Source organism: Mustelus asterias, chromosome 4 (assembly GCF_964213995.1).
Source record: "Mustelus asterias chromosome 4, sMusAst1.hap1.1, whole genome shotgun sequence".
In the NCBI taxonomy this organism is placed as follows: domain Eukaryota; kingdom Metazoa; phylum Chordata; class Chondrichthyes; order Carcharhiniformes; family Triakidae; genus Mustelus; species Mustelus asterias.
Window position 1 is genome coordinate 64,807,014 of NC_135804.1, and position 22,875 is coordinate 64,829,888.

A 22,875-nucleotide genomic window follows, 5' to 3' on the forward strand; every position below is an offset into this window, starting at 1 on the left:
CATGTCCAATGTTGGTTGTGCAGGAAATTGGAAAATCATATGGGTACAAATGGGGGCCAATTTTTTGAAGGTTGGGAGAGTTGAGCAAGTTTCACTGTGATCTGAACTGCTATCAGACATGTGTGCTGCAGACACCAGATGTCTGAAATGGAGAACAGTCCATTCCCAATCACGAACATCCCTCACCCTGATGAGCAGACATAAAAAACTCAAGCAGTAATCGAGTAGACGGAGTTTGGGGGTGGATTGTGAGCGATGTTGCAATACGGAAGGAACAGCCTGAGGCAAATAGTGCTGAACACAACACAGGCTGGTTCCAAGCAAACATATCAAATTTTAGACAGCAATTTATCTCCCAATTATTGCCACATGTTGTAATTTAAAATAAAGCCGAATTCATCCACAAAATGAGAGTTGGTAAATTTTTAAAAGTGCAAAGTAGTGGATTGATGGATAAATGGCAAGTTTTTTTTCCAAACTAACAACAGATGTACCAACAGGTTCAGAACCAGCCTGGGTTATACAGTGAACACAATCCTAAGCTTTAGTGTCTAGAGGCAATAAACAAAGAGGAGGTTGCTGCATGACATGGGTTTTAATGCATTAACTACAATATGCTTACATACAAGAGTGTTAAGTGGCAGAACTAGAGCCAAGGAAACTACAAAGACTACAAAATACAACACATGGACCAATACATTTACAAAACAACATTCAAAATCCTTACAAAATGGCCTGTATTGGTCCTTGGTTTCTTTTTACAAACTTAATCGACTCTATGCCGCAAAACTGGCTCTTTTTATCCCACAATTTACAGAATTCAGGGAGAACCTCTTGTTTTCCTTTGCATTAACATGGTGTATGCTGCACTCAGCCTGGGACACCCCTTTTGGTTTATGGACAGAAGGAGCTGCTCATCTTAAAGACAAAAACTTTAAAAATAAAAAAAAACTTTTTGCAAACCATACTGGAATCCCCATACCATTCTGCTGGAGATTTATTTTCTATATATATTAGAGGACAAATAAAAGTTGATATTGCTCTACCCACCCCCACCCCCCCCACACAAAAGGGGGAAAACCTTCAAATGAAGAGCAGCTCCTGGAACACCTCTTGAGGATCTGGGCTATGGCTGGAGTTTGGATGGCTGGAGTTTGGGATGGTTGGGGGAGGGGGGGCGGGGAAGGAATCTGTCCCAGACATGCTTCAATTATCAGCTGCCAACAGTAATAACTGGGTAAAAGTCAGTTTAATACAATTTGCACAGATGGAGATAGTCCAGTTTAAGGTTGCACTCCCTTTTATTTACATTGTTTTTTTATATATCATTTCAAATGATATTCACAGCATTTGTTTTTTTTTGGCCAAGTGACAAATGAAAAATAAAACATGTCCAACATGAAGTCAGTGCTTCACCGACCACTGTTCCTATGTCTGACTCATGCAGCTCACTGCATCGGATTGGAAGATCCAACAAGTTACACAACCAATGTCAGTTTCAAGAAAAACACAGGCTGCCCATCACTTTCCATGTTGCATGTCCAAGGTGGCATTTCTTCATCGTTCTAACTGGCGCCAGTGCCTTCCATTACTTGTTGTGCCTGCTTCTGTCCCATACAGCACTGAGCTACAGACTGGAACAACCTGCAAAACACCCATTAGCCACATATTAATAAGTCAGAGGTTGTAGAGGAATTAAAAAAGAACTTGATCTCAGGAAAATGCATTACATCCAATTAAGTACTTTTGAAGTGCAGTCACGATTGTAATGTAGGAAACAGGACAGCCATTTTAATGCATAGCATGATCCCACAAACAGCTATGAAATAACAGAATCTGCTTAAATGACAGTTCGAGGAATAAGCATTGAACACGACAACCAAGAAAACTCGCCTGCTTTTCTTTCAATTGTGCCATTGGAACGCTTGCATCCATCTACAAGGTCAGACAACGTCCCGGTTTAAAATTCCACCGAAAGATGCAATCAACAGTGCAGCATGCAGCACTTAACTGGAGAGTAGGCTGAGGTTATGTGCTCAAGTCTGGAGTGGGACTTGAATCCACAACCAGAGACTCAGTGTGCCCTCCATTGAGCCAGGGTATCAAAACACCACAGAGGCATTTTCTGTGTATTATACACGAACCATCAACATACATCTTAGAAAGGGTTACAATCTTTTTAACAGATCATAAGCTGGGATGTTCCCTCAAACTACACGAATGACTTAATGGCTCATGATTTTGCAATGTGGTAACAGGTGCAATGTTTGGTTTGGAGTGTGGCACTTACTTGCCTATACAATTGGCTGTCTGCGCTAGAAGGCTTGGAAGAGATGGAAAAAAATAGCTGGAGCCCTTGTCTTACTCGTTAACCAGTGACTCAATGGAAGGTATGTGCAAAAACAGGGACTCTGCCCTTCTCCATGTTGATGGCTCCCATGATGGGTCACATTAAGAGCTGCCACTTTTAGTGAACTTTCGACTCATTATTAGGGCATTCAAGCAACAGTTTCAGGAAACATTTCAAATTTAAAAATTCAAGTTTACTAATTAACTAAATTGACTTGCAAAGATTAATTTTGCCATCTTAGTGTATTGCAGTGTATTGCATTTCAACAATTGAGGAGGAAAGTAAACTTACAGAAAGGTCAGAAGTAAAACTGGAAAGGAAATAAAATTGGATAAACTGCATGGAAGTAAACACATAAAACAAAGTATTGAAACTGTCCAAAGTGCTTCAACTGTACAGCACTCCCCAGCACTGCATGAGACATTGGCATTTCTGAAGGGTATGGTCTGATGCTTGAAACACAAAAAATTCTCATCTAAGTACTAGTTTGGTGCAAGAGCATACCTGGGGCTCTGGTCAGATATTTGGAGAGAGGTATAAGCTGCAACCTACAGAAGCAAAAGACAAACTCTCTCAATAATAACGAAAGATCCAATATCTGAGGAGGATTCAAGGGAAAATAGATGAAACCAAAAACACTTACTTTTCAATCTCAGGAGCACAGTGGACAAATTCGTGGTTCCAGAATTTGAAGGCTGGGTTTTTAATCAGCTCAATGAAGGTAATGAGGAGCCCCCACGGATGAGGCCTGTTTACAATCAGCCTCTCCAACAGCACCCTGACATAAACCAAAAGATGGCAGTCATAATTCAGCCTCCTGTCCTTAATATTTGTTCACTGAATCAGGGTGAGGATTCCAAGCTAACAAAACATTGCTCGTTACCTTGGTGAAATTTTGCGCATTAAACTCTAAAATTAGTTTAACTGCATAATTTGAAGATTGCACCTGTTTTTATAAAAGTGATGACATTTTTTGTTACTCCCCATTTGACTTAACCCCTCTTTGGTTTTTATTAACCTACATAAGGAGCACAGACAACCCAATACTAACTAGAGGTTTACAATTCATAGCGCCCCCCCCCCCGCCAAACAAAAAACAAAATCACATCCCATACTATCCCAATTTGCAGTACTGAGTAGTATCAGCCCACGATAGACAATGCAGGGAAGTGAGAGAAACTTCTTCAGTTACTCACCTGGTGATCTGTTCCTGAATAGCTTCTGTGTTGGCTTCAGCAAACAGATACAGCATAGTGCAGCTGAAATAGTGGGTATGACTGTTTGGGTAACGCAGCTGATTGGCAATGGCATTCAGGAACAAATACCGACCTGAAATATGGAATAGTGATTATCTTGGATGGTCAGAGGTGGGAAGATTAAAAGCCTGCCCTCAACATTTTTCTGAATATGAAAGCAACATCAAGATTTCTCTGCCTGTGTAACAAATGTCATTTAATCTTGAGGTAAATGCAAGCAGTAAGTAGATATTTGGCATAATCATCCACAGTTGGCTTTTTAGATACTTCACATTAAGAAAATTAGTTTGAGTTGTTTTCCCCAGTTACCATCTTACCAATTAACTGGATCAAGATGTCGCTAACTAAATGAGCTGTCACCATTGACAAACATTCACCGACCTCCGTCTCGCTCGTGGCTGGGATTCTCCAGTGCCGCTGAAAGTCAATGGAGTTTTGGCTGCAATGCTGAATTATCCATTCTCACTTGCAGCGGGGCAGGCAGATTGGAGAATCCCACCCATTATATCACAAGTTACAGTTCTTTGGGGAGGGGGGCTAGGGATGGCATTACATCAGCTTACATTTTCTGAGATATAGCTTGTGGCTGGGAGAAGGTGAAGAGGATAGCAAGTCTCCCTCAAACCTTCTCGCCTATGGTGCTGACTCAAGCTGGGTTTCTTGTGATGGAAAGTGGTCACTTTTCACTCAAGTTGAGTAGCAATGAGCAGTCCGTTTGACCATGGGGACAGACCAAATCACTTTCAGATGGAATCAGTGGTTATTAAAACTATTGGCATTTCAGGAAACAGTAAAGAGGGGAAACCATCACCACAATTTAATAAAATGTTATATAATATCTTTAGGACATGAAAAGCTCTACCAGAAACAACAATGGAGATAATATTCAAAAGGAAGCGGATAAACATTTAATAATAAACACAGAAGTTTATGGAATAAGAAAAGGAGAATGAGACTTGATAGAAAGTTGTTAGAGAGTCACCACAGGCACAATGTTTCAAAACTAGAAATTCAGATACCTACAGTGCTGATGAGGCTAATGACAGAATTTCCACTGCTGTCTAAGAACAGATCAGCTAACTTTGTGCACCTCAGATTACCAGTTGAACACAATTTACCAAACAAGCCAGAGGGTTTTTTTAATACTAAAAACATTGGCGCTCTACTCTACCCATTGCTTACTGACAGAAGATGCGAGTAAACAAAGCATGAAAGCTGACCAGTGGCTTACCTTCTGTATCAAGGTCCACAGCCAGGTTCTGGAAGATGTCCATGTGGGCAGAATGCGTGATAGTGCTCATGGATGGCGTGCTGCCCTTGTTATGGATGTGAGCAATCGCCTGCGTTCCCACATACAGCACCAGGGCGTTTATTAGCTGGATGTTGTACCGATTGCCAGGCTCATTTGATACCTGAAATACAAAGAAAGGAATAACTCTGCTCTCTGCACAAAATTATTACACTTAGAGCAGACTATGCAATGCAATGGTGACCTGAGCGATCAGAAGCAGGAGGATATGATTAACTTCCTACCTCCCTGGTCGAGAGTTGCCCAAGGTTAGCTGTAGCACCCCATACTGCTGCCTAAACCAAGATCAGCAACTCAGCACACATCAGTGATAAAGTCCAGGAAATTCCAGTCTGCCTGGCTGAACAGCCGATGGTGTATTTACCCAATGAGACCATCAGGGAATTTACTCTCGAGCCTTCTAATCAAGTTTCACTGAATTGAAAATTTTCCAACCTGTTACAAAACATCCGGTTTTCTCCCACAGCCCAAAGATGTGCAGGTTAGGTGGATTGGCTATGTCAAGTGGGTGGGAATACAGTGATAGGGTGGGGAAAAGAGCCTGAGTAAATTAATCTGTCAGAGTGTCAGTGCAGACTGGATGGGCCAAATGGCCTGTTCTGCACTGTATGGATTCTATGATTCTGTGATCAAACAAATTAACACCATTGAAATGAACACAATCCCCATCAATTATTCATGATGGTTGGTAAAACTTAGTAGCACCATAAAAATGTGTAGTTTATTCTTCAGCACACACAGCTCCCCGAGATCCAGTCTGGCCAAAAACTTTCAATACCAACCTCTCTCTGATCACCAAAATCAGCAAACTGGAGAATGCATCACAACCATTTAAAATATTTCAAAACCTCATTAGGGTATTACATTTTGCCTACTAGGATTAGAGCATAAAGTGTTACCTTTGCCAATTTTTCCTGATATGTTTTAATAGTTTTTCTGTGTATTTTACTAATACAGTATTCTACTTGAAATTCACAGAGCATTTGAGGATCTGTGACTGGCAACTTTGAAATTGACATTAAATACAAATTATAATATTCTATTGGGTCAACTGAAGTCACGCCCTTTTTAAATGCTTAAAGTAGTGGGAATTGTACAAGATATTCAATGAATTGCAACCCATGTAAAGGAATTTGTATAAGCTGTATAAAAGACAGCAGCTGCTCTCAAAGGAAACAGTAAAACTTGCAATAAATTTAAAGTAGCAGGAATGAACTGAATAGCTTACAACTGTACCCTGACCCTGCTCCCCAGGACTCATACTGCAGCGATTAGAAAATATTCCTTAATCTAGTGGTACTGCCTCCCTCCATAGTTAGGCTCACTAGCCAAATTATGTCATTCATTGCAGAAGTATGAAGACTGGGAAATGGGTCAGGAATACAAGGCTTGCCAACTGCCCTGACTGCTCTTGCCACTTCGAATCTGCTGCAGGACAGTGCTAGACCTCACTCAGCTAGGTTGTCACTATAAAGTTACGGTATATTTTCCAGGCTTCAAATGAGAAACTTGTAATAATGTTGGATGTCATAAAGATGCGCCATGTTATAAAACATACATTTTGATAATCTAAGTGGGGAATAGACAAAGCATATCAAATCCATAATAAATTATCTAGCAGCTGAAACACAGTCATTTTGCACCATTAACTAGCTGGGTCTGCATGGTCAGAACAAGGGAATGAAAGATATTGCAGTAAAACTCCTTCCTGCTATATATGGCTTTAGAACACTGAACTATTAATCAGTTACTGCTAGCCAGTCATGCAAGTTGAAAGGTCATAATTCCGACAATCCCCACAAGGTTACTGAAATGGACTATTAAAGGCTATTAATGATGTCAGCAGTAATGCTCAGAACTCTCGCCCTTTCTGTCATAGTTCAATTCTATACACCATTCTATTCCTTATGGGATCATATTTGCATAGGAGAACATCTCATATTCAAACTTTATGACAGGGGATTCTCTACGCAGTATACATTCAGGCAAACTGCAGAGCCAAATCCAGCCTAAACAAACCTGGGTTGAGTTTCTAAAGCACAGCAAGACTGAATTGCTGTGTCTAGTGCACAGTTAGCTCCCTGTTTCAATGACTTCCCCAGTGTGACTGCTGGCTCTGGATGTCTGGTTCTTTTAACCTCATCAGTTCAGAAACTATCACATATTCAGACAAGCAAGATCAGCCTGGATAAATCTATGAATACTTTGCAAGCAAATCTACAACTCACCTTCCTGGATTTTCAAATTATAGACCCAATAGTGCATCTCCTATTTCATGTTTGTGCCTACAAACAGTATTTTTACATCTATATAATTTCTGAATAATGAATAGCTCATAAAAAAATGAGATGTAATTACCCTTGTCCTGCTCACCTGCAGGTTACTGCGTAGCTCTGAGAGAAAGGTGACCGGTGAACGTGTCTTCAAATAAGAATCTAAGTCCTTCTTAAACTGAGGCGGCATCACTCCTGTGAAGTTGGTCAATATTCGAGGAGCAATGTTGATCTCGCTCAGCATATCCACCTACCACACAATGCAGAAACATTCCTCATTAGAGGGTCAGGGTTATAATAGCAAAGTGATTCAATGGGTCCAAGTCCCAACCACTCTTTAAACAGAGACATCAATTCTGGACAGTTACATCACTTCGACTTTCAATTTACATACATATAAAAACAAGGAGCAAATCTGAAACAACAGAAAATGCTGAAAATATACAGGTCAGCTACCAACTGAAAAGGGAAACAACAGGTTAATGTCGAGGGGAGGGGTACCAATTTGAATGATGTTTCTATGTCAAAATCTAACCAGTCGGTTTCCATTTCACCGGAGGACTGAGTTATGTATTTTTGCTTTCAGTTTATGCATTGCAATGTTAAAAAGCAGTTGATAAACTGGTAAACACTTGTAAATCACTGGTTAGCTCCCAGCTGGAATAGTGTGTCCAGTTCTGGGTACCACAGTTTAGGGACGATGTCAGGGCCTTGGAGAATGTGCAGAGGAGATATTCCAGAATGATACTATGGATGAGGGATGTCAGTTGTATGGAGACTCGATAAACTGGGATTGTTCTGCTTAGAGCAGAGATTAAGGTGAGATTTAAAGGTGCTTAAAACAATGAAAGGTGTTGGAGTAAATAAAGTTTTCACTGACAAGAGGATCAGTAACCAGAGGATACAGATTTAAGTTAATTCACAACTAAACCAGGAGCGGATGAGATTTTTAAAAAAAAAGATAAGTTATGATGATCTTGAATGCACCAAGAATGGAGAAAATGGATTCAATGGTGGCTTTCAAAAGAGAGTTGGATATATACTAAAAAGGAAATATTTGCAGGGTTGTGGGAAAGAGACTAATTGACTGTTCTATCAGAGAGGGCACAAGACACCAAATGGCTTCATTTGGTGCTGTATGATTAACACCACAAATCATGAAAAGGTTTTTGATTTTGATTTTTGATTTATTAGGCAGCATACACAAGCCTTTGGAAAATCTCTATTTGAGCCAGCTCCTGTTTTTGCAAGGAAACCTCTCGGTTTCATTTCACCAGACAACTGTGCAGTAAAGAGGTTTGCATACTCTATCAGTAGTTCAAGATGCTCCCAGATAGACTGGGACACTTGAGTGCAGAGTGTCAATGCACTTTCATTCAGACATGGTACACACCCCTGGATGTAAGTGATGGTGCTCTGGTACCTTTAGATTAGGTGTGAACGGATCTGGCAGTCGCATATTCCGTGGGAAGGCACTCAGGATCAGGTTACGCAGCTGAATACAATTTGGTGGGATCACATCGCAGAAGCCGTAATGGTAGTCACAGAGGAACTCTGGAAAGTCGTGCAAAAGTACGAGCAAGACACGCAGAGTGCCCTATAAAGATAAAACAGTAATCTTTAAACATTAGATATAGCGGAAACATTCTCAAGCTAACAACTTCTAATGTGAACTCCAGCAAACTTGAGAAGTGTTCTCAATGAAATGCTTCTTACTTGTTTTGGTGAGATCTCGCTTGAGGGAGCAGCAGTTTGCAATTCAGCAAACTAAAACCCATGTAAGGTAACATTTTAAAAATCTCATGCTGGACAGCGCAAGACAGAGGCTGAGAGCGCTGGAGAGGGGGTTTGTATTAAAAAATCTTTTATTTTTAATTAAACAAAACACAAGTCCTGTATTGTGCAAGTCCCTAAACAGGTTTAAAATATTCCATGTTTCTTGCTCTTTCTCAGAGAGCCAAGAAATATTTAGGAACACCAGTGGATAAATGGGAAACCAATGGAAATGTTTGGTTGGGTACACGTCACAGCAGTTTCATAAACTTTCTAAATGATTCCTAAAGGACTGCTGTTCTCATCAGTGAGATTGGCACAGCTGAAGTTTCTCTGCAAGATGTTAACAGTGCTGGACTGAGGACAGTTTCAATCATACCCATTGATACTGGTAACATGCCTCTGTCTTTGAGCTCCGAATTTTAAAGTTTAAGAAAGTATCAACCTGAAATTGCAGAAATAATGAAGAGCCTGGACTCCTGGAAATGTGAATTCTTTGGCGATCAGTTAAAATTCTGCACCTCAATTTATTTCCATCTTGGAAGTCTGAATACATGGCCAATTATCTTTGACATCAGTAAATTAGCTACAGTTCACAAAAACTGCCTGAAGATGGTGCAGTTGAAGCACAATCACAGAATCCCTACAGTGAAGGCGGCCATTCGGCTCACCGAGTTTCCACTGACTCTCCAACAGCATTCCAACCAGGCCCTATCCCCAGAACCCCACATATTTACCCCGCTAATCTACCTAACCTGCACATATTTGGATTGTGGGAGAAAACTGGACCACCCCAGGTAAACCCATGTAGACACGGTGAGAACATGCAAACTCCACAATTACCCACGGTCAGAATTGAACCCGAGTCCCTGGTGCTGAGAGGCAGTAGTTCTAACCACTGTGCCAGTGCACCACATATACCCCATCCTTGGAAAAACAACATGGGCGGCACAGTGGTTAGCACTGCTGCCTCACAATGCCAGGGACCTGGGTTTGATTCCTGGCTGGGGTCACCATCTGTGCAGGCTGTACATTCTCCCAGTGTATGCGTGGGTTTCCTCCGGATGCTCTGGTTTCCCCCCACAGTTTAAAAGACGTGTTGGTTAGGTACGTTGGCCATGCTAAATTCTACTTCAGTGTACCCGAACAGGCACCGGAGTACGGCGACTTGGGGATTTTCAAAGTAACTTCATTGCAGTGCGAATGTAAGCCAACCTGTGACACTAATAAATAAACTTTGTTTATAAAAAAAACTTCCACTGCCCGTCTTAACCCACGGTCTTCCCATCTTTCATCCCCCAATCATGAAAGAGGATATGTGCAATGACTTGCTCTAATTAATGCATCTGCTCTGACCAGTCTATTAAACCAACCACTGTACATTCACAGCATGCCCCTCATCTGTGGCCAGTTTTGTTTCCCTCTGGCCTTGTGGCTAAATGTACACAAACAGAGATTGTGGTACTACACTGTATTGGACAGTATTTCCTCTTCAGCATGCACACTGCCACAAGTATTAAAGCATATCATAGAGATTTAAAACTCCCAATCTCTGCTCCAACTGTTAGCAATGTGAGCTCTTGGGGCCTGGTGTGTACACTTACCTTGTAAAGAATTTGCATAGGTTTTGTCAACTCCACGTTCCTCAAGTAAGGAGCCAAGAACTTAAACAGATCAATCAGCAGCTGGGCATACATGGGCCAGCCCTACAGGACAGAATATAGAAAGTGATACTTCTACATAACATGCGATTACAGATTACAAGACTTTTTATATGCAGGCCTCGCATCAGGATAGTTACGTCACTTCATATAGTAGAATAGGCCAGCACAAATCTGAACTCATCCCCACAAATCAATGCATGAAGCATCATTTCAAATTAACCTGGGGGCAACAATGTGTGAATTAGGACCAAGCTTCAAGCCAGTGCTTTGACAGACATGTCTGTTTAGATCACCTCCACAGCATACAGCCACACAAATGAATGCTGAGATTCCAGTGCTCCAACTGAATCCTCATTTGTTATCAAATACATTCAATTAAAAAAATTGTGCCCACTCATTGTTACACAAGAGGGATGGATTAAGATAGCACTGAAGAGCTGCTGCATCATACACATTGGAATTTGTTTTTATAACCCCTCCGAGTGATTATTACTCCTGAGTGAACTATGACAATGAGCAATAGTAGTCTAGAACAGCAATGGGAGGGAGGGAGGTAGGTGACATTATAACTCAGCCTTTTCTCATTCACAGCTTCAATGACAATGGGACAATGATGAGGAGAACTCGAATTCATGCTTCCCTCTCTAGCACTAAAGCTAATGGCAACACCAGTACCACAGCCCTGGCTGAGAGCAACTACAGTAAGAAGTCTCACAACACCAGGTTAAAGTCCAACAGGTTTATTTGGCAGCACAAGCTTTCGGAGTCTCAAGCTCCTTCATCAGATGAATGAGGACTTGTGTTCACAAACAGGGCATATAAAGACACAAACTCAATTTACAAGATAATGGTTGGAATGCGAGTCTTTACAGGTAATCAAGTCTTAAAGGTACAGACAATGAGAGTGGAGAGAGGGCCAAGCACAAGTCCTCATGAGGACGGCCTCAACCGGGATCTTGGGTTCATGTCACATTATCTATAACCCCCACGACTTGCCTGGTTTGCAAAATCTCACTAACTGTCCTGTCTGGAGACAATACACATCTTTTTAACCTGTGCTTGGCCCTCTCTCCACTCACATTGTCTGTACCTTTAAGACTTGATTACCTGTAAAGACTCGCATTCCAACCATTATCTTGTAAATTGAGTTTGTGTCTTTATATGCCCTGTTTGTGAACACAAGTCCTCACTCATTTGATGAAGGAGCTTGAGACTCCGAAAGCTAGTGCTGCCAAATAAACCTGTTGGACTTTAACCTGGTTTTGTGAGACTTCTTACTGTGCTTACCCCAGTCCAATGCCGGCATCTCCACATGAGAGCAACTATCTCAGTGCAACCAGAGATTAAGCTCAGGCTGTTCTCGCTCTGCACAGCAGATTCTCAATGGACATGTGGCTAAATGTGGGTGCTTGTTCACTGATAGACAATTAGTGCAGAAATCACACAGCTCTATAGAAGAAAACACACATGTACAAAATGGACTGTGTCAGTCCAGCATGCAAACAACAAAAGTATTGATCTTACCTTCTGTTGGGGTGTGTGCGCCAGCATTCTTGCAATGAAGATCCGGTGGGAAATCAGTTCCAGCCAGGCATAGACAAAGCCAGGAGCTTTAGTAGGCCGCAAAATGTGAAATGTGTTGCTGCACAAGAAAAGATGTATTAATTTATGACTGAAGAAAGGGATCAACTATAGCAATGTCTTGAAGAATTCAGTTAAACTTTCCCAGTCATAAGCCTTGGCATTAATAAAAGCACATTTACTTAATGAGCTGCAATTAAATCCAAAAGTAATCTAGGCTGATTATTAACGCGTGTTGAAGTACGCAAACTCTCCTTTTGAGGCCTGGCTTTGAAGTAGGTCTATCTTCACACAAGTGCAAGAGCAGATGCAGTGAAACAGTGATAAACAAAGGTCCTTTTTAGTTCCTTGTTAACACTTTCCATACAACAGTGAGCTGCTCAACAACTCATTATTTGCAACACACAAGATTAAAAAGAGTGCCTTAATAAGCTAACATATATTTCCTTTATAATTTAATTCCCACAGGAAACTCTCTCACAGCCTTTCAATAATTCATACAAATAACAGCACCATCGAGCCTGATCCCATTCTCGCCCAATAACCTGACATGATCGAGTGAGGATGACAGGATGCCAAACAGAATCCTGCCTGGATTCCTGCAGTCCAGGCAGAGTGAAGTACAGCCACTGTTACTCCAGACAAGATCAGTCAATATAACATAGGCAAATAGTCAAATCTGATAGAAACCATAGAAAATTACAGCTCAGAAACAGGCCTTATGGCCCTTCTTGTTTGTGTCGAACCATTTTATGCCTAGTCCCACTGACTGCTTGCATTCACTCTATCTATACCCATCAAAATCTTATACACCTCTATCAAATCTCCCCTCAATCTTCTACGCTCCAGGGAATAAAGTCCCAACCTATTCAATCTCTCTCTGTAACTCAGCTTCTCAAGTCCCGGCAACATCCTTGTGAACCTTCTCTGCACTCTTTCAATCTTATTTACATCCTTCCTGTAACTAGGTGACCAAAACTGTACACAATACTCTAAACTCGGCCTCACCAATGCCTTATATAACCTTACCATAACACTCCAACTTTTATACTCGATACTCCGATTTATAAAGGCCAATGTACCAAAGGCACTCTTTACGACCCTATCCACCTGTGACGTCACTTTTAGGGAATTCTGTACCTGTATTCCCAGATCCCTCTGTTCAACTGCACTCTTCAGAGTCCTACCATTTACCCTGTACATTCTACTTTGATTTATCCTTCCAAAGTGCAATATCTCACACTTGTCTGCGTTAAATTCCATTTGCCATTTTTCAGCCCATTTTTCTAGCTGGTCCAAATCCCTCTGCAAGCTTTGAAAACCTTCCTCACTGTCCACTACACCTCCAATCTTTGTATCATCAGCAAACTTGCTGATCCAATTGACCACATTATCATCCAGATCATTGATATAGATGACAAACAACAATGGACCCAACACCGATCCCTGCGGCACACCACTAGTCACAGGCCTCCACTCAGAGAAGCAATCCTCCACAACCACTCTCTGGCTTCTTCCATTGAGCCAGCGTCTAATCCAATTTACTACCTCCCCATGTATACCTAGCGACTGAACCTTCCTAACTAACCTCCCATGAGGGACCTTGTCAAAGGCCTTGCTGAAATCCAGGTAGACAACATCCACCGCCTTCCCTTCATCCACTTTCCTGGTAACCTCCTCGAAAAACTCTAATAGATTGGTCAAACATGACCTACCACGCACAAAGCCATGTTGACTCTCCCTAATAAGTCCCTGTCTATCCAAATATTTGTAGATCCTATCCCGTATCACACCTTCCAATAACTTGCCCACCACCGATGTCAAACTTACTAGCCGATAATTTCCCGGATTTCTTTTGGAACCTTTTTTAAACAACGGAACAACATGAGCCACCCTCCAATCATCCGGCACCTCCCCCGTGAATACTGACATTTTAAATATGTCTGCCAGGGCCCCTGCAAGTTCAACACGAGCTTCCCTCAAGGTCCGTGGGAATACCCTGTCCGGTCCTGGGGATTTATCCACTCTGATTTGCCTCAAGACAGCAAGCACCTCCTCCCCTTTAATCTGTAAAGGTTCCATGGCCTCCCTACCAGTTTGCCCCATTTCCGTAGACTCCATGCCCGTTTCCTCAGTAAATACGGATGCAAAAAAACCATTTAGTATCTCCCCCATCTCTTTTGGTTCCATACACAGTCTACCACTCTGGTCTTCAAGAGGACCAATTTTATCCCTCACTATCCTTTTGCTCCGAACATACCTATAGAAGCTCTTTGGACTTTCCTTCACTCTGTCTGCCAAAGCAACCTCATGTCTTCTTTTAGCCCTCCTGATTTCCCTCTTAAGTAGCTTCTTGCACTTTTTATACTCCTCGAGCATCTGATGTGTTCCTTGCTGCCTGTACATTTCATACAACTCTCTCTTCCTCTTAATCAGTGTTACAATCTCCCTCGAGAACCAAGGTTCCTTATTCCTATTTACTTTGCCTTTAATCCTGACAGGAACATACAAACTCTGCACTCTCAAAATTTCTCCTTTGAAGGCCTCCCACTTTCCATTTACATCCTTACCAGAGAACAGCCTGTGCCAATCCACACTTACCAGATCCCTTCTCATTTCATCAAATTTGGCCTTTTTCCAGTTCAGAACTTCAACCCGAGGACCAGATCTATCTTTATCCACGATCAGGTTGAAACTAATGGCATTATGATCACTGGATCCAAAGTGTTCCCTCACACTCACATCCATCACCTGCCCTAACTCATTTCCCAATAGGAGATCCAATATCGCATCCTCTCTAGTTGGCACCTCTATATACTGATGTAGAAAATTCTCCTGAACACATTTTACAAACTCTACCCCGTCTAAACCTTTAACAGTATGCGAGTCCCAATCTATATGTGGAAAATTAAAATCCCCTACTATCACAACTTTGTGTTTCTTGCAGTTGTCAGCTATCTCTCCACTGATTTGCTCCTCCAGTTCTCGCTGACTATTGGGTGGTCTATAATACAAGCCCATTAATGTGGTCATACCTTTCCTGTTTCTCAGCTCCACTCATAGGGCCTCTGTAGACAAGCTCCCTAATCTATCCTGCCTGAGTACCGCTGTAACATTTTCCCTGACCAACAGTGCCACCCCCCCACCTTTTATCCCTCTGCCTCTATCCCGCCTGAAACATTGGAACCCTGGAACATTGAGCTGCCAGTCCTGCCCCTCCTATAGCCAAGTTTCACTAATGGCTATAATGTCATATTTCCACGTGTCTATCCACGCCTTCAGCTCATCTGCCTTCCCCACAATACTCCTGGCATTGAAATAGACACACCTCAAAAAATTATTTCCACCACACTCTACCCTTCCATTTGTGATTTATGATACCACACAAATGAGCCACAATAAAGTTGTGTTTATAGGTAATTGTCAAGTACATATCCACAGATCATGCCTTCAGTTAATCAAATCTCTATTTCAGCATACAGCCTGTCAGATCTTCCTCAAATCATTTATGATCCATTTCAGGGTGAACTATTTTTGAATTTTGGTCAGCTGCATCCTTCCACTTCCTCCAAACCCCCAGAAACTGAGAAATCCCATTGTGGCATGTTCGTCCATGAATAAAACAATAGAGGGATATTTTTCCTTTTTAAACACCTACCAGAAAGCAGTCAGTGTCTGGAAGTTAATAGTTTCCAGCACATGCTCAGGAGCATTTAGCTCCAGCAACAACATGATGAAGATTCGATGATATGGCAGCTGCTGAAATTCACTCTGACGTACTTCGTGATCTTGCAGTAGAACTCCAACAACAATCCCCAGTACCTGCACAACATTAGATCGTAAGCTTTAAAAGACAATGCTATCCTCTATCTTCTGCAAAGGTCCTCAATCTTGCAGAGGATGTGCTGGCAGCTCTGTGGCCAACCTTCATGTTATTCTAAATGGCATGCATCAATAGGCAACTTGTTTATGAAGGGTCTAATACTGTGCTTAGCTGTATTACACACCTTTCAGCACAGGTGAGCAGAGAGTGATCAGTAGTCAGTCATGCTTGCAACTTTCCCTTCCCCAGTCCACTGCATCAATAGCAGCCACAGCCTGGCCGCAGGAGACCCAGCCAGTTTGTGCCTGTTTAGAATGATGGGATTCAATGTTTCTTCATATATCATAAATCACATTTCATATTGAAATGGCAAAAGTGCGCATAGACGCATTATTCTGTGCCTCTTTTGGTCTCCCCTGGATTAGCTGTAACCTAACAGGATGGCAATACATGTGCAGACCATTACCAAGATCATGCTGATTCGGCGATGATCACCCTCATCAGTTATTCAGCCTTGCACTTTCCTATTCTGCCTAAGTAGAGCTTAGCAATTTACCAGTGGGTGAGGGTGTCTTAGATGCAAGCCAGCTCTCCAATCCTGCATCATCATTTATCAAGCTGTGTTGCCCAGGAGGTGAAAGGAGGGTGTTCCAGTCCACTGTGCTAGCATAACTCACTTATTAGGATGACCTTGCATTCATTCTTCAAAAAATTAAACCAAGCCACAGATAACAACAGTAAATTTGGCTTTTAAATCCACTCACCTTGTTGAGAAGGTTAATTTTAGTGACTGTGTTGGTGGCCTCTCCAGAGTGCTTTACCAGCAGGGCTATTAGTCTGACAAATGCATCCAGGTTGTGGTAACACTTGGCCCTGATCATCGTGGGATTGGCTGTGGGATTGTGCTGCTGCTCCTGTTGTGCACGGTAACTAATCTCAACACACATTTCAGTACAGAGGCGGAAAAAGCGAGTAATCAGGTCATCGGTCTTCAAAATTCCCTGCTGGTGCATCTGTAGAGATAGCAGACCATTCAACAGGCAGCAAGGCACACTGATCACACAAGATCAACATTAATCTCACACTCACTCTTCTGCATCTTTCCAGACCAGCTCCAAATTTTACAATCTTACCCAGTTGTTAAAATGAGACCATTTAAGCCATCGCTCAGTTTATCTTTTATTTATTAGTCACAAGTAGGCTTACATTAATACTGCAATGAAGTTACTGTGAAAATCCCATAGTCGCTGCATTCCGGCGCCTGTTCGGGTACACTGAGGAAGAATTCAGCATGGCCAAAGCACCTAACCATTTATATAGAAGACCAATAGATAAAGCCTTCAAATCAATTAGTTAAAAGTATAATATTTTAAATAGAAAAGGCTGGATGAAAATGCAGAAGGGTTTGGTGATGCAGATTCAAAAGTCAAAGCACCGCCACAGGACAATACCATTAAAAAAAAGACAAATGGATTACTGGACTTTATGCCTCGAGTTTGTTATACAAATATTAAGATATAATGGGAAACATGGAGGCCACAGTTGGAGGGTTCCATATTACAGGAAAAGATCTTGGAGCAATAAAGGGTGCTTTACAGATTCCAGAGGATGCTGCCCAGTATGTGAAAATACAAATTCAAAAATAGACTTCAAAAACTGGGCTATTTTTATTACAACAAAATAAATTTTGCGTCGACTTCAAAGAGGTGTTTAAACGACTAAGGAATGGGACATGTAGATGGAAGCAGACTTTCATATGGTTTAGAACACAAACAAAAATAAGGTAAAATTGGGAGATTTAGGACAGAAAGCAGGAGAAACCTTTTTGACATAGGGAACCTGAAGGACTCTGGAACACAGTTAGTGACTGAAGCAGATACCATATCCACATTTCATAAATTAAGACAGATGGATAGAAGAAAGGGAGACCAAAAGGGATATGCAAATAGGGATGGCACATTATTAGCATTAATTCTTGTGTACATGACAGACATCAGCATAGACTGTTGGGCTCCAATAGGCCATTTCCTTGCCATATTTTCTAGAAATGTAGATTTCAGAGTTAGCAGCTAGGCAACTTCCAACTAGATTTCATTACTCTTTATATAGTTTCTATTAGTCACCCATTTCCTCATTCTTGATCTTACCTGCCCAACAAAGGCAGAGAATGCTTTGGTGCTATCCCGCCCAGCTGCTGCTGAGTGGTATAGGTTTACCCACTCTCTCAGCAAATACTCTGCTTTCTCCCGAAGCCCTGGTGGGTCATCATATTCAGAGGCCTGTGATATCCCAGAGTGCATCATAAAGTTGGGGCCACCGTGCGCACGGTCCATCATAGCTTCATAGTTAGCTCTAAGCAGATCCATAAGCTGTGGTAATCTGTTCAGAAAACAATCATCAAAGCTGGATATCACAGAGTAAGTAACACAATCATTTTGAAGTCTTGGAACTTTCAACATCCTGAATGTTTATTTAGATTTTCCTAGTTTAATCTTTTACAAACCATAACTGGGTTTCTATAATTGGCTAAATTTTAAAAAGTGTTAACACCAATCAATGTACAAGTTAAAATGCTGTAATTTTAAATATTGTGTGGTGATTGTTAGTGGTCATCTGAATACATGACTGAGGAAGAGCGGTGGGGGAGCGGATTTTAATATATTGATTTGAAAGGACAGAATTTCCATTACTGATTTAAACCAATTTCCAAAACAAACCCTAAAACTTACCCTTCAGGTGCATTTCCTCTGGAATGAGCACTGATCCTCATCAGTGTTTCAATGGTGTTGAACAGATCTGCTTCAGTTACGTGACTAATACTCCTCTCGTCGACCAACAAAAACTTAACCAACTGCATGGCGAAGGCAACAGCCATGTAATTCAAGCCATTCTCCATTGACTGCAGGAATTAAAACATTCCCATATTGATTCAGTTCAAATGTCAACTTTGACAACATGCATGTCACAAATTTTTAACACTTTCTAGAGCGCATACAATTTCTACAACATTAAGTTGTGTTTGTTTTGCGCCAAGTAGCATAATTTGGGCATTGAACCGGTGATCGATTTTTCATAAGCTTAAGACAACTGGTTTTGCTTCTGAGAATTAAGAATATCATAGAAGAGGTAATAAAGCTCACATGGTCATCTCACTGCATTCGACTGACACCTTTGGTCACAGCAACATTGGAAGGTATTATGGAAGTTTATTCTCAAAAGGATTTCCCAAGAGGGTTAAAATCTACCGAATACAATAGTTTCAAACAAGCTGTTCACCTCCCAGCTGCAGTGGGAGCATTGATTACATTGCTGCAGCATTGCAGTTGGCAAAGTGCATCAAACCCTCTCAATATCACATCACAGGGCTGAATCATCTGTTTGTGACGAGAAACTTGTTAAATCTCAGACACAGTACAGTCACCACATCTGTTATAAAATGCGAATATATCACACGAGAAATTCTAATGATTGTTCAAATTTTCTGCATAAAGCATGATTAAAAAAAGCTCTAAATCACAGGACTCACTAGCAAATTGGGAGGGTTGGCAATGCTGCTGGAATAAGCAGTTGCGAAGCAAAAAAAGCAGTTTTGTTTAAGGAGGCATTCAGTTTGAGTATCTTGGGGAGTCAGGTACAAACACTGCAACGTATTACATAATTTCATATCCCACTTCCTCTCCTCGACAGGCATCCACAGCCTGTGCTCCTCCAAAACAGTCAAGTGCAAAGTGTGGACATGACAACACATTTCACTCTGGTCTCATTCTTGTTTTGCACAAGAACAAAGTCGGGCCTGTAACCATCTGTAAGTAGGACCATCTGACTTACAAGCTATTACCCAAGTGTTAAATCCTTTGATCATTCAGTACTGGACAGCAGGTCCTTACCTGGGCTAAATGGATGTCATACTGCTGCATGTTGACCAAATGGTGTCTAATAAGCAGTTCTACAGCCTCCACATTATATTTGTACTCATCACGACACTCAATCAGGCACCTAGGTGAACAAATAAGGATCAGTTGCAAACTGACAAGCTCATGTTACTCCATCAGAACTGTCATTGTAACAATATTTATTTTTATCATACACAAACATGCAAAATGATGCTGGTAAGTAAAGATTTCTCCTCATTATCTGTAACCTTCTCCAGCCTTACAAGATCTCTGCACTCCTCCAATTCTGGTCTCTTGTGAATCTCCTGATTTTCATCACTCCCTTAAGCCTTCGGAGCCCAATAAATGAAAGCTCTGGAATTCCTTTGCTAAATTTCTTTGCTCCATAAGCAAAAGAAAAAGCACAAAATGTGGGAAGCCTTTAAAAACCAACAGAGCACAACTAAAACTGAAATAAAGGGGGAGAAGATGAAATATGAGGGTAAGCTAGCCAGTAAAAGAAGATTCCAAGAGTTTTTTTGATTATATAAAGGGGTAAGAGATGCAAAAGTGGACATTGGACCACTTGAAAATGATGTTGGAGAAGTAGTAATGGGGAACAAAGAAATGGGGGAGGAACTGAATAGGTACTTTACATCAGTCTTCACAGCGGATGACACCAGTAACATACCAAAAATTCAAGAGAGTTGGGGGTAGAGGTGAGTATGGTGGCCATTATTGAGAAGGTGCTAGGGAAGGTGGATAAATCATCTGGACCAGATGGACTACATCCCAGAGTTCTGAAGGAGATAGCTGAAGAGATAGTGGAGCTGAAGGAGACAGCTGAAGGGATAGTGGAAGCAATCGAGGTGATCTTTCAGGAATTGCTGGAGTCAGGGACGGTCCCAGAGGACTGAAAATTCACTTACAGCCTCAGGTGACTGTCTGTGTGGAGTTTGCACATTCCCCCCAGCGTCTGCATGGGTTTCCTCCAGGTGCTCCGGTTTCCTCTCACAGTCCAAAGATGTGCGGGTTAGGTTGATTGGCCATGCTAAATTGTTCCTTGGTGTCAGGGGGATTAGGAGGGTAAATATATGGGGTTACGGGGATAGGATCTGGGTGGGACTGTTATCAGTGCAGGCTTGGTGGACCAAATGGCCTCTTTCTGCACTAAGGATTCTATGATTCATATAAACATAGATGCAGGACAGGTAGCATTAAGGAGGTGGGGAGGCTGCAGAAGGACTTCGACAGGTTAGCAGAGTGGGCTAAGAAGTGGCAGATGGAAAACAATGTGGGAAAGTATGAGGTTATGCACTTTGGTAGGAAGAAGAGGCATAAACTATTTTCTAAATAGGGAGGCAATTCAGAAATCGGAAGCGCAAAGGGACTTGGGAGTCCTAGTTCAGGATTCTCTTAAGGTTAACTTGCGGGTTGAGTTGGCAATTAGAAAGGCAAATGCAATGTTAGCATTCATTTTGAGGGGACTAGAATATAAAAGCAGGGATGTAATACTGAGGCTTTATAAGGCTCTGGTAAAACCACATTTAGCATAGAGTAATTTTGAGCCCCATATCAAAGGAAGGATGAACTGGCCTTGGAGGGTCCAGAGGAGGTTCACGAGAACGATCCCGGGAACGAAAAGCTTGACGTAAGAGGAGCATTTGAGGACTTTGGATCTGTACTCAATGGAAGGAGATCTCATTGAAACTTACAGATTACTGAAAGGCCTGAATAGAATGGACTAATGGGAAGATGTTTCCATTAGTAGGAGAGACTAGGATCAGAGGGCACGGCCTCAGAGTAAAGGGAAGACCTTTAGTGCCACGAAGAAGAAGAATTTCTTCAGTCAAAGGGCGATGAATCTATGGAATTGTCACAGAAGGCTGAGGAGGCCAGGTGATTGAGAGTATTTATGACAGAAATAGATAGGCTCTTGATGAGTAAGGGGATCAAAGTTTTCAGGGAAAAGGTGAGAGAATGGGGTTGAGAAACTTATCAACCGTGATTGAATGGCAGAGTAGACTCAGTGGGCCGAATGACCTAATTCTGCTCCTATATAAGGATAGTGAGGGATAAAATTGGTCCTCTTGAAGACCAGAGTGGGAGACTGTGTATGGAACCAAAAGAGATGGGGGAGATACGAAATGGTTTGTTTGCATCTGTATTTACTGAGGAAACGGGCATGGAGTCTACGGAAATAGGGAAAACAGGTAGGGAGGTCATGGAACCGCTACAGATTAAAGGGGAGGAGGTGCTCGCTGTCTTGAGGCAAATCAGAGTGGATAAATCCCCAGGACCAGACAGGGTATTCCCACGGACCTCGAGGGAAGCTAGTGTTGAACTTGCAGGGGCCCTGGCAGACATATTTAAAATGTCAGTATTCACGGGGGAGGTGCCGGATGATTGGAGGGTGGCTCATGTTGTTCCGTTGTATAAAAAAGGTTCCAAAAGAAATCCGGGAAATTATAGGCCAGTAAGTTTGACGTCAGTGGTGAGCAAGTTATTGGAAGGAGTGATAAGGGATAGGATCTACAAATATTTGGATAGACAGGGACTTATTAGGGAGAGTCAACATGGCTTCGTGCGTGGTAGTCATGTTTAACCAATCTATTAGAGTTTTTCGAGGAGGTTACCAGGAAAGTGGATGAAGGGAAGGCGGTGGATGTTGTCTACCTGGATTTCAGTAAGGCCTTTGACAAGGTCCCTCATGGGAGGTTAGTTAGGAAGGTTCAGTCGCTGGGTATACATGGGGAGGTAGTAAATTGGATTAGACACTGGCTCAATGGAAGAATCCAGAGAGTGGTTGTGGAGGATTGCTTCTCTGAGTGGAGGCCTGTGACTAGTGGTGTGCCGCAGGGATCGGTGTTGGGTCCATTGTTGTTTGCCATCTATATCAATGATCTGGATGATAATGTGGTAAATTGGATCAGCAAATTTGCTGATGATACAAAGATTGGAGGTGTAGTGGACA

General features: G+C 41.8%; 1 protein-coding gene across 10 annotated transcripts in view; it reads right to left on the minus strand.

Annotated features, from left to right (window-relative positions):
• Positions 1-1,282: 1,282 nt before the first annotated feature.
• cnot1 (CCR4-NOT transcription complex, subunit 1) overlaps positions 1,283-22,875 on the minus strand; it is a 204,249-nt gene continuing 182,656 nt past the window's right edge. For 5 of the 10 annotated variants that reach the window (XM_078211150.1, XM_078211147.1, XM_078211146.1 and 2 more), the window contains 13 exons: positions 19,917-20,025; positions 18,759-18,928; positions 18,177-18,408; positions 16,794-17,042; positions 15,865-16,028; positions 12,150-12,267; positions 10,566-10,667; positions 8,612-8,785; positions 7,274-7,438; positions 4,838-5,018; positions 3,547-3,679; positions 2,994-3,128; positions 1,283-1,644 (listed from right to left, as the gene is read on the minus strand). In XM_078211150.1, the coding sequence (XP_078067276.1) occupies positions 1,566-1,644; positions 2,994-3,128; positions 3,547-3,679; positions 4,838-5,018; positions 7,274-7,438; positions 8,612-8,785; positions 10,566-10,667; positions 12,150-12,267; positions 15,865-16,028; positions 16,794-17,042; positions 18,177-18,408; positions 18,759-18,928; positions 19,917-20,025 (2,011 nt within the window). In that variant the 3' untranslated portion in view covers positions 1,283-1,565. The remainder of the gene's footprint in view (positions 1,645-2,993; positions 3,129-3,546; positions 3,680-4,837; positions 5,019-7,273; positions 7,439-8,611; positions 8,786-10,565; positions 10,668-12,149; positions 12,268-15,864; positions 16,029-16,793; positions 17,043-18,176; positions 18,409-18,758; positions 18,929-19,916; positions 20,026-22,875) is intronic. The other 5 variants (XM_078211154.1, XM_078211152.1, XM_078211149.1 and 2 more) reach the window with 3 other exon arrangements.